The sequence below is a fragment of the Pteropus medius genome, unplaced genomic scaffold (genome assembly GCF_902729225.1).
Source record: "Pteropus medius unplaced genomic scaffold, Ma_sr-lr_union100, whole genome shotgun sequence".
Taxonomy (NCBI): domain Eukaryota; kingdom Metazoa; phylum Chordata; class Mammalia; order Chiroptera; family Pteropodidae; genus Pteropus; species Pteropus medius.
Genome location: NW_024349800.1, coordinates 2,799,178 through 2,816,499, shown reverse-complemented (window position 1 = coordinate 2,816,499; position 17,322 = coordinate 2,799,178). Strand labels below are relative to the sequence as shown.

The window sequence follows — 17,322 nt, the reverse complement described above, 5'->3', positions numbered from 1 at the left end:
GGGGTGCAGCCCAGCAATCTGAATTTTAACAAGCTCTTTAGGTGATTATGATGCACTAGTGTGGAATACCTTGTGCTAAAAAAAATGAGCTCGGACTCTTTTTTAAAAAAAGCCAATATTGAGACATAATTCACATACTATACAATTCTCCCACTTATATGTATGATTCAATTGTTTTTAGAATATTTACAGGGTTGTGCAACCATCGCCAAAATAAATTGTGATTAGGTTGGTCCCCCAAAAGAAACCCTGTACCCATTATTATCACTCCCCCACCCCTCCCCCCACTCCCTAGCTCTAAGCAACCACTAATTTATTTTCTGCCTTTATAGTTTTACCTTTTCTGGACATTTCACACAAGTGGAATCATAAAAATATATATGTGATCTTTTATGAGTGGCTTCTTTCACTCTGCATATGTTTTCAAAGTTCATCCATTTAGTGGCATGTATGCTTTTTATACAAAATAATTTTGCATTTATGGATATAGAACATTTTTTATCCATTCATCAATTGATGAATATTTGCTGTTTCTATCTTTTGGCTATTACTATTAATGCTATGAATATTTGTGTATAAGTTTTTGTGTGGATGTATGTTTTATGTCTATATGTATCAATATCTAGGAGTATCTATCTATCTATCTATTTATCATCTATCTATTTACCTACCTACCTAGAACTAGAATTGCTGGGTTGTAAATCTTACCCTCTTAACCACTACACATTTCAGCTAGTTTTAGTCTCTGTTATTATTAAATAATTATATTATCAATAAGACAAATGTCTCATCTATCAATTAAGTGTCTCTGTTGCAAAGCCCTTTTATTATCATGAATCCTCCCCTCATTCCTTTAATACAGGCATCATTATCCCCGTGAGAGAAATTGGAGCTCAGGAGGTAAGGTAGCTTATCTACACTCAAACAGCTGACATGGGTAGAGCTGGGGCCACAACTAACATCCACTTGTTTTCTGTGCCCTCTGTGCCTGATATCATGTCCTGGGCCATACCCTGGCCCAAAGCTTTCAAAACATGCCTCCTCCCCTCCTTTTGGTCCTTTTCTGGAAGTTAGGCTAGCCTGAAATCTCAAGGGTAGGAGTTGCACACTCACTCTCCCTGCTCTTTTCCCTAGCTGGAGCTGAAGGCCAGAGGAGGGGCTTTCCCTGGGCAGCTGACAATAAAATGTGGGGAGGGACGGGCTGAGCAAGGCAATATTGTAAGGAGGTTAGGCGGCTGTGAGGGGGAGGTAAGGAGTCTTGTTTGGGGGTGTTTTGTTTTTGGACTCCTGGAGAGCAGGTGAGGTGGGGATTGCTGAGTTTTGCTATGGGTGGGGAGTGAGGAATGAGGCCAAAGCAAGTAGACTTGGGTAGTGCAAACTAGGGGAGTGGGCTTTCACAGACAGGGCTGGCCTGGCGAAGCCCCCCATACCATGTTGTTAGAAAGAAAGAGTGATTTTGCCTAAGAAGGGAAGGGTATTTCCTTCCATGACCCCTCCTTGAGTCCCTTGCTCTGTGCCAGGCCCTCTCTGTGCTGGGGGCTGGGATTAGGGAGAAGATCTCAGGGCCAGGCACCTAGGGAATAGAGAACTAAGGCAGAAAGAGACACATGGCTAGGAAGTAGGAAAGGCAGGATGAAGGGGAAATTCCATGAGCCGTGTAAGGCGGCTTTCCAGGGAACGGAAAGCAATACAACTGGGGCTTCAAGGAAACAAACATTTATTCCTGGGTCAGAGAAAGGCATTTCAGGCAGGGGAAACTGCCTGCACAAAGGCTTGGAGCATACAAGAGCCGGAGCATAGAAGTTTAGGAGAGAAAGTGGTGGCCAGTGAGCCCAGGGCTATAAGCTAGAGCTGTGCCGTCCAGTATAGTTGCCAGAACCCATAAGTCACAGTGGCTATTTAAATTTGAATTAGTTAACATTAAATAACATTAAATATTGAGCCACATTTCAAGTGCTCAATAGCTACACTGGCTAGTAGCTCCAAACATGGAAAGAATAGATATAGAATGTCTCTATCATCTCAAAGTCCCTTTGGTCAGAAGGGTTCAGATTGCTCAAGGACCCACGGGAGAGAACAGGCTTAAGCCGGGTTGCCTGGCCTGTGACGGCCTGACCTCTGAGGTCTCTGGACTACAGGTGAGAGAGTACAGTCCCCAGGAGTGTGAGGTGATGTGACTCACCTCCTGCCAGCGTAAAGTGGACTCTGCCCTCAGAGGCAAGAATTAACCAAGCTGGGCCTCTTCAGCCCCAACCTGGGATGATCAGTGTGACCTGAGCTAGGGTCAGAGAAACATGGAGTGAGTAGCACTATGGAGAGCAGAGCAGCTGCTGAGTGCAGCTGAACCTGAGCACTTAGGGGCTCTATAGCTTGGTCAGAATTGGTGTGCATGGGGTTGGACAGGAGAAGGGCTGCAGAAGGTGTATGTGAGTTGAGAGGAAAGACTAGTTGAGAGGGAGGCTTACTGGATGGGGGTGTGGTTGTACTGCGTCAAATAATGAGAGAGAGGGAATCCTCCCAATCCACTGTAGTAAGCTGTTTCTTCTTCCTTCCCAGGTCCAACACAGTTCAGCTGACGAGGATGGAATATGCCATGAAGTCTCTCAGCCTTCTCTCTCCCAAGTACCTCTCCAGGTAAGGAGAACTAAGGGTGGAAGGAAAGGGGAGATACCGGTGAACTATAGGGCAGAGCTTCTCAGATTTCAGTGGGCACATAAGTCAACTGGACATTTTGATAAAATGCAGATTCTAATTCGGGACGTCTGGAGTGGGACTCAAGATTTTGTACTTCTAACAAGTCTTCAGGTGGCGTTAATGCTGGTATGCAACCCACAACTACCACCACACATTGGGTAGAAAGAGGTAGACACTACTCTTGGTGCTTTCATTTTTTATCTCATTAAACCTCACCATGACTTAGGGAAGTGGGGATTATTATACCAAATTAATAGATGGGGAAACTGAAGCACAGGGTGGATGCAAATGAGTTGTTCGACAAGGTAGAACTTGGGCCTGTTTGACTCTAAAACCAAGCTCCCTCCACTCCTCCTTTGGTTCTGTATTATGTATGTCAGAGTTCTAAATGCCTTACACTTACCTCAGCTTCGTCACTTCACTTTACAGATGAGAAGAGTGAAGCCAAGAAAAGAAAGCAGAATTGGGGGAATATGAGGGTGGGTCTTTTATCACTTTGTTTCTCCTGATGGGCTGAGGACCAGCAGTCAATATCACTTGAAAACTTGTTAGACATATAGAATTTCGGACCCCACCTAGATGTATTGAATCGGAATCTGCATTTTATTAAGATCTCCAGAGAACTTATATGTCCATTAAAGTTTGAGATACTCTGATCTAGGAGGCTTTGAAGTAAGACTATCTAGAGAAGGCTTGGTAGGTGGTAGGGGAGGAGGAATATGATGAGCTCAGCCTAGAGGGGTTGGGGAGTGAGTTACCTTGCTATGGGGTGAGAGCTGGGAAGCAGCAGAATACTCATTTTGATGCCCCAAACTGCCCTCAGGTATGTGGCAGTGAGCACCTCAGTGGTAACACAGCAGCTGCTGTCGGAACCCAGCCCCGAGACCCTCCGGGCCCGGCCCTACAGAGTGAGCACTGCTGACCGGAGTGTGCGGAAGGGCGTCATGGCGTACAGCCTTGAGGACCTCCTCTACAAGGTTTGGGGAGGGTCTGCCCTTAGCACAGCCCAACCACTGGGACCTTGGCTAAGAGTTGGCCCTGACAACTGCCTCTGTCCTCCACAACGCGAGCTGGGAGTTCAGCAGGGATGAAGTTCATGGCTTAGATGGTGAAAATATTTCCTTTCTGAAGCCAGCTCTACTGGGTTGGTAGAGTAGGCCTGGAGTGCTGTCCAACTGATTAGTGATGTCTGTCTAGTGATGAGGGAGGGTAGTATATTGTCGTCCTATACCAACATTAGGTCAGTGGTATTTTCAGAGCATATTTTTCTTTCTGGTTTTCCCTTAGGATACCTTTTCCAGTAGTTCTTAAACTTACAGAAGTGCCTGAAAGTGTGGGAAATGGGAAAGATTTTGACATTCCCTTCCCCATTTCCTCCCTTCAGTCAGGGCAATTCTCCTTCAGTCTGTTTCCTACATTGGCCTTCCATGTAAGGCATTATTAGTAGCTGCAGAAAACTTTCTTCAAACTACTGATAAGGTAAGCTTCCAGAGGAGGAAACCAAGATACACCATCTTGTGGATGGTAGTCACAGTAGACGAGAATGCCACCCTTCCCCATTTCCAGGCTCCCTCTCCACTTGATTGGGAATAACGACTCCCACTGCCTGGCCTACAGCCTCATCTAATCTGGTTTGTTATTAGTCATGTGCCTCATTGTCCTACTAACTTATCAGACCCAGGGGGGTGGGAATCTGCTCATCTGCAAGCCAGGTCCCCACACAGATCAAATATTTGAATTAAGCTTCCAGTCACTAGTCTGTTTAACATACAGAAATCATCTCTCTATTCTAACCCTCTATTCTAGGTTCTCTCCCCCATTTCTCTGAACTAAGTCTGTTCTTCCTGGGAGCCAATTTCCCTTCCCTTGTGAGGCTTCTGGCTATGCCAGGCTACATTTCTTGTTCTTTGACTCAAAAGTGCTCTTTCACACCTGAGTCTATACTCCGTACTATTTTTCGCCCTCAGGTCTGGAGTCCACCTCCTGCATCAAAATAACCTTGTTAACACATGGCTTTCCAGACTTCACCACTGAGACTAGTTAGGTCATGAGTGAGGCCCCGGAATTGTCATTTTTAGCAGGTTCTTCAGGAGATTCTTATAGCCATTGACTTTGGGAATCAGTAGTCAGAGTCTTAAGTGCAGAGGTTGCAGGGAGGAACAGCAGTGAGAGTTCAGTTTTCTAAGATGGACCACAGGTCAAATGTAAATCTTACCAGTAGAGCAGAGAGGACGTCGGCCTATCTAGACTGCGTTGCCACATTTGGCAACAGAAAGAAAGGAGCAGAGAGCATGAGAGAGAAGAGGGCAAGGTGATATGTTTGGCAGGGACCAGAGTCTGAAGTCCCTTATTGGCCATGACAGAGAACAGTTGGGTTTCATTTTAAAAGATAACAGTAAGTCATTGGAAATTTTTTTTAAAAAAATTAATTTTGAAACAGTTTCAGAGTAACAAAAGTTGCAAGAACAATACAAGACTTCACATGAATCACTTGAGAGTAAATTGCCAACTTGATGCCTAGCATTCTTGGATGCTTTGGTGTGTGTTTTCTCCAAAGATAGTCTCCTATACAACCACAATACAACCATCACAATCAGGGAAAATACAATGTTACATGACTACCATTTAATCCTGAGACTCCATTCAAGTGTTGCCAATCATCCCAATAATGTCCTTTGTAGTGAAAGGACCCAGGTTAGGATCAAGTGTTCTTAATTGTACATTTCTTTAATGTTCTTTAATCTGGAACAGTTCCTCAATTTCCCTGACTTTCATGGCCTTGACTGTTTTGAAGATTATAAGCCAGTTTTTTTGTTGTTTACTGTTCTTCAGTTTAGAATTGTCTGAATATATACAATATTGATTTCTCACATTGCTGTTTAACTTTGATTATTTGAATAAGAAAGTACAGTCAGTTTTCTCTATGTAAAGCTGTTATTTTTCTCTTTATATTAATTATTTTCTACAGAGGTACTTTGTACTAAGTAAACATCTCATTCTGCATCTAACTTTCAATATATTCATTTACTTATATAAAAAAGGACTCAAATATTTCTACTTAAATGGGATATAAAGATGGTAACAGATTATCTATTGATACTCAAATTGTCGAGACTCCCTTTAGACCTACTTCTGTGTAGTGCTTTCTGACTTTCTGGCACAACAGGATATTGCAGGCTCATCTTGTACTTTCCCTGCCCTAGCCCATTTTTCCTAAGGAGATCTGCTTTATTTTAGTGGAGAATGGTATTCAGAAACTAAGATCTGGGAGCTAGGTGTGTTCATTGCTATTGATGTGTTGCTGATCTCAAGCCTTTATTAAAAGATTTTAAGTAGAAAAAATGTTTCCTAATGAATCCGAGTAAGAAAAGTAGAGTGAGAATTCTACTGTTCCAAAGTAATTAATGGTATGGTGCATGTCCTGTATAGTCTATCTTTATATATAACCTACTTAAATGGTATTATGTCCTATGGAGCTTGACTTTTCATTCTATGACATGTCATGGGTCTCTTTCTATTTAAATTAGTATGGTATAAAATTTAGTAAATGCACATTATGGACAATGTACTCTACCAGGTGACTTACAGTATTTCTTGTAATCATAACCTTGAAGTAGTTACTACTATTCCCATTTTCATGAGGTAGAGGCCAATTTATTCACTGGGATTTAAACCCAGGCTGTCATTTCATATGCTTTTGCATTTAGTCATTGTGAGGACTCTAAGACTGTACTTGCCTCAACCTTTTAGATGATGAAACTAGTTCAGAGAAATAAGATAACTTGATTAAGTGCAAACAGTGAAATGAGGAAGTTAGAATTCGAACCTAGGTCTGTTTATCTCTAGAGTTGTACTATCCAATGTGGTAGCTGCTAGTTACATGTGGTTATTGGACTCTTGAAATGTGTCTAGTTGAAACTGAGATGTGCTTATGTATAAAGTACATATAGGATTTTGAAGACAATATAAAAAATATAAAATCTTATATATTTTTATCTTGATTATATGCTGAAATTATATTTTAGATTGAATTAAATATATTACAAGTAGTTTCACCTGTTTTTATTTTAATGTGGCTATTAGACATTTTAAAATTACATATGTGTGATAAAGAGTATCTATGAAAAACTGACAGCTAACATCATACTTAAAGGTGGAATTCTGATAGCTTTCCTCCGTAAGATCAGGAATAAGATAAGACTGTCTGCTCTTGCCACTTCTATTTAATGTTGTACTGGAGGTTCTAGCCAGAGTGCTTTGGCAAGAAAATAAAATAAAAGGCATCCTGATTAGAACAAAAAGAAGTGAAACTATCTCTATTTGCAGATGACATGATCATGTATATTGAAAACCCTAAGGAATACACACACACACACACACACACACACACACACACACACACACACACACACACAATAATAATAAATAATAGCCATTGTTGTTTTCAATAAATGAGTTCAGCAAGGTTGTAAGATATAAGATCAATACATAAAAATCAGTTTTATTTCCATATACTGGCAATAAACAATCTGAAAATGAAATAAGGAAAACAATTCCATTTATAATAGTATCAATAAGAATAAAATATTTAAGAATAAATTTAATATATAAGACTTACAGACTGAAAATTAACATTGTTGAAATAAATTAAATTGAACACCTAAAGAAGACCTAAATAATGAAAAGATAAATATTCACGGATTGGAAGACTTAATATTGTTAAGATGGTAATATTCTTCAATTTGATCAGCAGATTCAATGCAATCCCCATCAAAATCCCAGCTACTCTTGTTGTAGGTATTAACAAACTGATTCTAAAATTTATATAGAAATTCAATGAACCCAGAATAGCCAAAACAATCTTGTAAGTTGGAGCACTTACACTTCCTGATTTCAAAACTTACTACAAATCTATGGTCAGTAATCAAGACTTTATGGTATTGATGAAAGGATAGACACACTGTATTAGTTTGCTAGGGTTGCTGTAACAAAATACCACAGACTGGTATTTAAATAACAGAATCTAGAGGCTAGATCAAGGTGTTTTCAGTGTTAGTTTCTTCTGAGGTCTCTCTCCTTGGCTTGGAGATGGCCGTCTTCATGTTTACATGATCTTTTCTCTATGTATGTTTCTTTGTCCGAATCTCCCCTTTTTATAAGAATACCTTATACTAGATTAGGGCCCACCCTAATGACCTAATTTTAACTTAATTACCTCCAAATACAGTCACATTCTGAGGTACCAGAGCTTAGGACTTCAACATATAAATTTTGCGGGAATAGAATTCAGCCCATAATATATACAAATCAACGGAATAGAATTAAAAGTCCATAAATAAACCCATGTTTCTATGGCCAATTGATTTTTGACAGGGTGCCAAAACTATTTGATGGAGAAAGAATAGTCTTTTCAACGAATGGTGCTAGGACAATGGGATAGCCACATGCAAACGAATGAAGTTGGATCCGTACATCACAGTATATACAAAATTAGGTTAAAATGGATTAAAGAGCTAAGTGTGGAGCTAAAACTATAAAACTCTTAGAAGAAACCATAGGTATAAGTCTTCATGACTTGGTTTATTAGCTATGGCATCAAAACATAAACAACCAAAGGAAAAAAACTGGACCTCATCCACATTAAAAACTTTTGTGCATCAATGGACACTTCCAAAATAAATGAAAAGATAACTCACAGAATGGGTGAAAATATTTGCAAATCACATGTCTGATAAGGGTCTAGTATCAAGAGTACATAAAGCACTCTTATAACTCAACAATAAAAAGACACCCAATTAAAAATAGGCAAAGGATTTCAGTAGACGTTTCTCTAAAGAAGATATACAAATGCATAAGAATACATGAAAATATATTTAACATCATTAGTCATTAGGGAAATGAAAATCAGAATCACTTTATACCAAATAAACTAGCTAAAATAAAGGGCAGACAATAATAAGTGTTGGTGAGATTGCAGAGAAATTGGAATCCTCCTCATACATTGCTGGTGGGAATATAAAATGATATGGCTGTTTTGAAAAACGGTTTGGTAGTTTCACAAAAAGTTAAACATGAGATTAATTGTATGACTCAGCAATGTCACTCCTAGGTATATACCTAGGAAAATTGAAAATATGTGTTGACCCCAAAACTTGTACATGAATGTTCATAACAGCATTATTCATAATACTCAGAAAATGAAAATGACCAAATGTCTACCAATTGATGAATCAATTAAAAATGTGATATACCTATATGGTAGAATATTTTTAAGCCATGAAAATGAGTGAATCATGCTACAATACATATGAAAGTTGAAAACATATTAAGTAAAAGAAGCCAGTCTAAAAAGATCACATAACGTATGATTCTATTTATATAAAACGTCCATAATAGGCAAATCCATAGAGACAAACAGTAGAGAAGAGGTTGCCATGGGTTGGGGAATGGAGAGTGACTACTAATGGGTATTAGATTTCCTTCGGGGTGATGAAATTAGATAGTGGTGGTTGTTGCAGAACTTTGTGAATATACTGAAAAAAACTGAAGTATATCCTCTGGAAGGGTGAATTTTATGACATATGAATTACGTCTCAATAGAAAATTATATATGTGACTCCCATTCTATTTTATTTTGTTCTAGAATATTAACCATGATCCTAGGTACCAAGAATTACCTTATTACCTTAATATAGAGTCTTTGGATGGTGATCCCATAGCAAGAGCCCATCCCATAGACCCCTACCCACATGTTCTTTCCCTGACAGCTGAGGTGATATGATATGGGTGTTGCCCATACCAGCTCTGTGGCTGCATGGGGATTGCAGAAGCAACACTAACTTTATTCACCAGGTCCGGGACATCCTAATGCTGGCAGACAAGCCTTTCTTCCTGGTGCTGGAGGAAGATGGCACAACTGTTGAGACAGAAGAGTATTTCCAAACCCTGGCAGATGACACAGTGTTCATGGTCCTCCAGAAAGGGCAGAAATGGCAGTCCCCATCAGAACAGGTGAGGTACCACCTGTGGAGGGAGAACAGTGGGAGCCTGGGAGATGTCCGTGAGGGGTGTCAACCACATGCTTGTCTTGATGCAGGGCACTAGGTACCAACTCTCCCTCTCCCGTAAGCCTGCCAAGAAGATTGATGTGGCCCGTGTAACCTTTGACCTGTATAAGGTGAACCCACAGGACTTCATTGGCTGCCTGAATGTAAAGGCAACTCTCTATGGCACATATTCCCTTTCCTACAATCTGCACTGCTATGGGGCCAAGCGTATCATGAAGTAAGTGAATTGGGATTAGCTGAGGACAGGGTGGATATGCAGCAATGGGAGAGCCCCTATCTGCTCACATGGACTTCAGCCTTCTAGGGACTAGGACTGGTATTGATGCTGACAAAGCATGATAGTTAGCATTTGTCTAGAACTTATGGCTGAACTAGTGCATTAGATTTCACTAGTGTGTGCCAAAGGAGTACAGATATTCCTATAGGTAGAATTGGTATATATTGAGTTTTTCTAATTAACTTGCATTATAATAATTTTTTTCACTTAAAATAGTAAGTTTTCCTAAGTAGTCTTCTAGTCAACTTTTTAAAAATGAACATGTGTCAAGGATTTTATTGAACTCATTAATTAATGGGAGAACCTTCAAGAAGTTACAATTAGTTCAAAAGAGAAATCAAAATCCCACCCATATACTGGTCCATCAAGAATGCTGAAATAAACAGCAAAAAGAAAAAAAAATAGTGAAAAATGATGCTGAAATAAATTTATAGATACAAAATTGGATTTTTCCATGGGGATAGAAGGAATGAAATTATTATCCCTTCATAGGACAGAATTACTTTGCATGTCTTGGACAATAGTCATTTGTATTATCTAGTGAACTTTAAAACTTTTTTCTTTACTTTTGTAAGTCTAATCAAGTACACAGGAAGCATGAGAATATGTTAAATCATAAGACAAGTACTGTTATTGTAGTATTTTCCAAATTCAGCTGCTCCAGTGGTGCTCTAAAGCATTCTTAGCCCCACTAGATAGGTGTAGCCACTAAGGCAGAGGCCATCCAATTAGTCCAAGCCACAAAGCTAGGGAGTAGCAGAACATGGCCTGTTGCAAGTTTCTTGCGACAGATTCTACTACTTTCCAATTGCTTCATTTAGTATTTACTGTGTGCCTGACCCTATGCTATAAGCTGAGAACAAGATGCCAAAACAAGCTCCATGAGGGCAAGAATTTCTGTTGCCTCCAGTACCTTGATGAATGCTGGCATATAGCAGTAATTCAAATAATTGTAGAATGAATGCGGACACATATGATCCTTGTTCTCAGGGTGCTTCTGAGAACTCCTGCTTGGGGTCCCCAGAATTCTGCCAAGACACGTGTAGCTAGAGCATATCAAACCTTCTTGGCTTTCTGAGTTTATTCTCTGCATACCAAATCTGCAGATGAGGAAACAGAAGATGCATGGTTTTGCTTGCCAGAGATGATACTCAATGGCAGGCTTGAGCCTGGTTCTATGGCTAGAAGTTCACCTTTTCTTTTATATCGTACCATGCCTCCTCTGGTTCTGTGCTTGCTGAAAGTAGTTCGCAGATTTCAAAATCTAAAGCAAGAAGTTTCAGTCCAGTTAGGGGAAGTGGGACTCTCAGACCTAAACATAGGAAACATCTTGGTATCAAAAAAAAAATTGTAAGCCAGGGTTTGTATAGTGACTTAGTGGTGTTGGCTAGTTTTGTTTTTTTTTTTTAAATTGTGCTAAAATATGCATCACATGAAATTTACCATTTTAACCACTTTTAGGTGTACAATTCAGTGACATTCACAGTGTGTGTAACCGTCACCACTATCTATTTCCAGAATTTTTTTATCATCCCAAACTGAAACTCTATACCCATTAAATATTAACTCTCCACTCCCCCCTCCCCCTAGCCCCCAGTAACCTCTGTTCTACTTTTTGTCTCTGTTAATTTGCCTATTCTAGGGACCTCATAGAAGTGGAATCATACAAGACTTGTCCCTCTGTGTCTGGCTTATTTCACTTAGCACAATGTTTTCAAGGTTCATCCGTATTGTAGCATGTGTCAGAGTTTCATTCCTATTTATGGCTAGACAACTGCTTTTAATCCTTGGTTCTCTAATTTGAGAAATGGGTATACTTCTCAGGTATAACCTTTACATTTTTAAAGAATTTTCATGTATAGATGTCTAATTATCTTTCTGCTCCCCTCCACCTCAATCATAATTTTTTGAATGAAGATTAATAGAAGATAAGTAAGTTTTAATATCAACCAGGAAGTATTTACTTTCCTTTTGTTTTCCCCTCCCCAACTGCCACTAGGAAAGGACTAGCTAGACACCCCTAATGACTCTTACTTACTTCTTTTTCTTTCTTTCTTTCTTTTTTTTTTTTAATTGCCTACAGCACCTGGTATTCCTAGGTGGTCTCCCATCCAAGTCCTAACCAGGCCCAATCCTGGTTAGCTTCCGAGATCAGACGAGATCAGGCATGTTCAGGGTGGCATGGCCGTAGACTAAACAGATTTGGATAAGAGCTTGTTTAAAGTAGCCAAGCATTCAAACAACTACTCTTGACTCCATGTTTCCCCTACTTTCTATACATCAGGCACTGTGTTAGGTGATTTATGTTATTTCAACCTCCTAACCCTGTTTGGGATCAAAATGGTATCTTCATATCCAACACTCTGAAAATTCGGTCAAATGACTTGAAAAAGAGTCAGAATCTAGAACAGAAGTTGTGAAGGGCAGAATTATGACCTTTTCATGTTATGATCTTCAAAGGCCTTATTAAATGAGCTTGAATTTTGCATGAGAAAATAGAGAGGTTTTGGACATCTCGGGTAAAGTATGATTGCAAATAATGCCTGTAGACCTTTTCCCACTTGCTGAGAAAAGACAGCATCTGTTCCTGTTTGTATATCACTGTACAAGTCATGAAATTATGAAGGGAGCATGGGGAAGGAGGTATTAAATGGATGCATGCGGGGGTTTTCTTTGTGTTTTGACTCTACTACCTTCTCATTCTACCCAGGGAAGCTATTCGCTGGGCCCTCTTCAGCATGCAGGCCACAGGGCACGTTCTGCTTGGCACCTCCTGTTACATGCAGCAGCTTCTGGATGCCACAGAGGGAGGGCAGCCCCCCAAGGGCAAGGTTCCATCCCTCATCACAACCTGTCTGAAGATGCTGCAATGAAGGCCCAAGTCCTCAGAGGCCTTCCCCAGCCAAGGACTAGACCAGAGACGCTATGCTCAGCTGTTCGCCCCCACAAGCCTGGCAGTTAGAGAGCTTCTTACTTCCTCACACCTCCCTTACCTCCACAGGACCTTAAAGGGGAAAGGGCTTGAAACCTGTGGTGGGCTGGCCAAAGGAGAAATGAGTGTCCTTGTGTTGGCCCAGCTCCTTCCTGCCTAAGGTAGTTTAGCTGACCAAGACTAGTCACCAGCAGGCTAGGCACGAGGGCTGCCCCTTGGACACCTGTCTTTACATGTCTTTACTTTCATCACATTCCCTACCTCCTGACCCCCATTCCTATGACTCCTGAGTAAATAGTAAGGCACACTAGTGTATGATATCAGAGAGTCTGCAATAAATGATTTATGCTGATATATCTTCTTTGCTTGTGTTCTTTGGAAATGAGGGTGGGGTTCTATCTGAAAGGCCGGGAAGAGAGGAATCTATTGTCAAATCATTCTCCAAAATGTTGTAGGAAACAACACTTTTTCTGCCAAAAAATTTTTTCAGCTGATTCTAGAAATAAATGTCTGCTTAATCAGAGATTTGAGCAAACCATATAATCCATGCAATAAATAAAAATTTCCAAAATAAATTTGCCTATTAGAAGGGCTTTGATTGGCAGGGTGAGAAGAAGGCACATGTCTAATTTCTAATTGTTGCATTTTATTACAACCTTTTAAATGTTTAGGTGAGAAGGTACCAACCAAGCTGTAATGCAGCTCTCCATCAATGCCTTCCCTAGCTTGCCAGACAGTTCAGAACTTTCAACCTCAGGATTTCAAAATGAGCTGTTAGGTAGCCACAAAGAATATTAATTTCTCAGCAGTGTAAGTTGGCATTTTTCAATATAGGACAACTCAAATAAAAGCATGAAAGGCTAGGTTTGTAGGTGACTATGCTTTAGCCTGTAACTCTTGGATGGATTCAAACGTGTCATTTCTGACCCTTACTATAAAGCCTATATGGGTTTATTAAAAACAAAGGCAAAGACCTGTGTTACCAAAGCTAGGGTTGGAGAGTTATTGCTGGCAGGGAACCCATACCCTGCAGCCATGTGTGGGAGGAGCTGCCAGAGGTAGCAGAAGAACACTTTCTATTCTGAGCTTTCCTGCTCATTCAGTTATGGCTAGAGAGCTGGCTCAGTGCCATCCTGGCTCCATGGGGTGGTCCTTCTGACATTATGTTTACATCAGCAGGGAGCTATTCCTGGTCATCCCTTGCTGAGGCTGTGGCCTTCCTGCTCCTCCTGTAAAGTTAGTCACATTGAGTTGGGCTGGGGGTGGCAGAAGCTTGGAATTTATCCCTACTCCCCCTCCTCCTGAGATTTGGAGTTTCACAAGTGAGTCTTGAGTGACTAACTCTTGGCACTGAGCCTTCCAAGATCAAGAAAAATTAGGTTCTTCCATTTCTTCCAGGAACTTGGGGCTAATGGAGTCACATCAGCTGTGGGCAGTGAACAGGAGAGGGCAGCCTTTGATGGGGCTGGGGTGTGTAGAGAGAAAATTCCAAGAGCAAAGAAGCTCAAGCCTCAGCAGAGCCAGGGGCCAGTCCACGTGAGGGAATGGCCCCTCCTGCGGCCAAGCACCACCAGTGGAGGAGAGGTCTGTTGCACTTAAGGCAGGCTGTGTCTTGGCCCCTCAGCCTTAGTTTTGCCATCTTGCTCAAGCTCGTACTTACTTATGAATGACAGAAGACCTTTCAGAAGAGGGATTGTAAAATACCATGGTGCCTCATGACAAAACACAATAATGTCTGAGTCCAAACTAAGACAAAATCAAATTTCTTACCAGTCCTGTCTATATTTGCACATATCTATTTAAAAGTTGATTATTTAAATATTTGAATTTTTTAAAGCTTTCCTGAGTTATAACTTGCATACAATAAAACTTACCCTTTTAAGTTATATATTTCAACTAAATTTTGGCAAATAATCACCCCTTCTAGCATGTCAAAAAGCTCCCTTATGCCCCTTTCTAGTCAATGCCCATCTCTCCACCCACCCTAAGCCCCTGGCAACCACTGACTGTTTTCTGCCAATATACTTTGCATTTTCTAAAATGTTATGTACATAGAATTGCACAGGTTTTTTAAAAATTTGCTTCTACCTATTTTGTTTTAAAATATTTTTATTATTTAAAAATTTTATAAAGCTTACATTCTTTTATATCTGGCTTAGATTTTTAAACTAAGTGTGTGTGTGTGTGTGTGTGTGTGTGTGTGTGTGTGTGTGTGAAAACTATATGAATGAGATAAAAAACTTAAGCAGTTCCAAAGGGTAAAAATAATTAGTTATTCATCTTCTCACTGGATTCCTTCTCTAGAAGCAACCACCACCTCATTTTTGTGTGATCTGTCAGAAATGCAGGAGTATAAGTATAATAAATATATATAAATCACACACATATATATACAGCCATGCTCCCCTTAATGACGGGGCAGTTCTAAGAAATGTATCATCAGGAGATTTTTGTTGTTGTGTGAGCATCTTAGTGTGAACTTACACAAACCTCGATGGTATAGCCAACTATACACCTAGGCTATATGATATAGCCTATTGCTCCTAGGCTATAAGCCTGTATAGAATGTTAATGTACAAAACAACATGAGATTAAGCACAAGAGAAAATGATGCAATCAAGAGACTTGGTAAGCACAAGATGTATGAGGCTGCTGACAGTATAAAACATGGCATACTGTTTTACAGCAAATGTTTTTTATAAGTAGAAAGAATACACTCTAAAGTAACGATAAAAAGTATAGTACAGTAAATACATAAACCAGTAACAGTCTTTCATTATCATTATCAAATATTATGTACTATACATAATTATAAGTGCTATGCTTTTATTTAACTGGCAGCACAGTAGGTTTGTTTACACCAGCATCACCACAAACATGTGAGTAATGCATTGCGCTATAATGTTATGACAGCAATGATGTCACTAAGTAATAAGAATTTTTCAGCTCTATGATAATCACAAGGGACCACCATCACGTATGTGGTCCATAGTTGACTGAAATGTCTATATGTGCATATGACTGTATATATACAGTACATGTATATTCTAGTCACATGGTCCTTCACTTTGCCTTTTCGACTTAATATATTCTAGAGATTGATTCATATCAGCACATGTAGACCTACACATTCCTTAATGGCTGCATGGTATGGCTGTGCTGCAATTGACTTAACCATTCCTCTGTTAATGGATTTAGGTTAATTAGAAGTCTTTTCCTAATGTAAACAATGAATTGAAAGTTATAGTGCTATTTGTAAATAAATAAAACAACACCAGGTTGCATGTAACTTCTCTATAGTTGTAATTACAGGACAGAATTCATTTTGTTCTTTGCTTTTTTTCCACTTAGTTTATTTCTCCTGTTGTTCCCTCCCTCTGCCTCCTAGTGAATTTCCATTAGTTCTTTGCAATCTGTCAATCACAGAACCCATGGCTGGGACACGTTTTTTGATGTCATCTGGCGTCTCTCTCTCTCTCTCTCTCTCTCTCTCTCTCTCTCTCTCTCTCTCCCTCGCCCCCCGCCCTCCTTCCCTCCACAGAGTTTACCACAGAGTTTACCAATACGTGTTCTGATGCTGTGATCTGAACTATTGTCCACTTGGTTGAACTTCTTATAGGTAGGACCTGGGTCTTGTTGATCTGTTTCCAGCTCACAGATGTCAGGGCTTGGCATGAAGTTAGCACTCAAAAAATGTTGAATGGAATCTACATCCACGCCATCCTGAACATGCCCGATCTTGTCTGATCTTGGAAGCTAAGCAGGGTCTGGCCTGGTTAGTACTTGGATGTGAGACCACCTAGAAATACCAGGTGCTGTAAGCATTAAAAAAAAAAATGTCTAATGGATAATGTTACTTCCCCTATAGAGGCTAAACACAGGACAATTTATGTTTCCAGTTCTGAATTCGTCTTGTTTTTGTTTTTGATAAATAATGCTGTGTAATCGCTTTCTGCCTCTGGCCTTTTCTCCCTTTGAATTATGTGGCCAGGCTGTTCTTGGAAGTGGGTTTACTGAACCAAAGCGTGTGGATTACCCGCCCCGATTTTCCTTAAGATATCGTGCCCAACAGTGGTCTTTTGAAGTCAGAAAGCTCCTAAGAATTGAAATGGTAATCAGAAAAACCTTAATCTTTTGTCCTGGTTTTGTCCTGAGACTAGTTTTCTGACCTCGGGAAATTTCTTCCCTAGTCTATCTCTTAGATGCCCCAAAATCACAGGTGCAAACACACATTTACTCCCCGAGCAAAGTCATAGCTCCGCCTTCTCACGGCTCTATAGCTCCACCTTCTCGCTATTCCGATTGACAGTCAACCTGACCAATCAGTGCACAGTGGGCAAGGGGCGGGGAGG

The 17,322-nt window shown here is 40.2% G+C and overlaps 1 protein-coding gene and 1 pseudogene across 3 annotated transcripts; one reads left to right on the top strand and one right to left on the bottom strand.

Moving 5' to 3' along the window:
* The first annotated feature begins 2,228 nt into the window (after positions 1 to 2,228).
* CIDEC (cell death inducing DFFA like effector c) lies at positions 2,229 to 13,322 on the top strand. 3 transcript variants are annotated; one of them, XM_039886683.1, is made up of 6 exons: positions 2,229 to 2,299; positions 2,557 to 2,634; positions 3,518 to 3,671; positions 9,547 to 9,705; positions 9,824 to 9,978; positions 12,749 to 13,322. In XM_039886683.1, the coding sequence occupies exons 1-6, from the start codon at positions 2,295 to 2,297 to the stop codon at positions 12,909 to 12,911; spliced, it is 714 nt and encodes a 237-aa protein (XP_039742617.1). In that variant the 5' UTR covers positions 2,229 to 2,294; the 3' UTR covers positions 12,912 to 13,322. The 3 variants fall into 3 exon arrangements, with proteins under 3 accessions (XP_039742617.1, XP_039742615.1, XP_039742616.1); XM_039886681.1 differs by having other exon boundaries at positions 2,230 to 2,299; positions 9,791 to 9,978; XM_039886682.1 differs by having other exon boundaries at positions 2,284 to 2,426; positions 9,791 to 9,978.
* LOC120622285 (uncharacterized) lies at positions 12,113 to 12,231 on the bottom strand (annotated as a pseudogene).
* Positions 13,323 to 17,322: the final 4,000 nt, after the last annotated feature.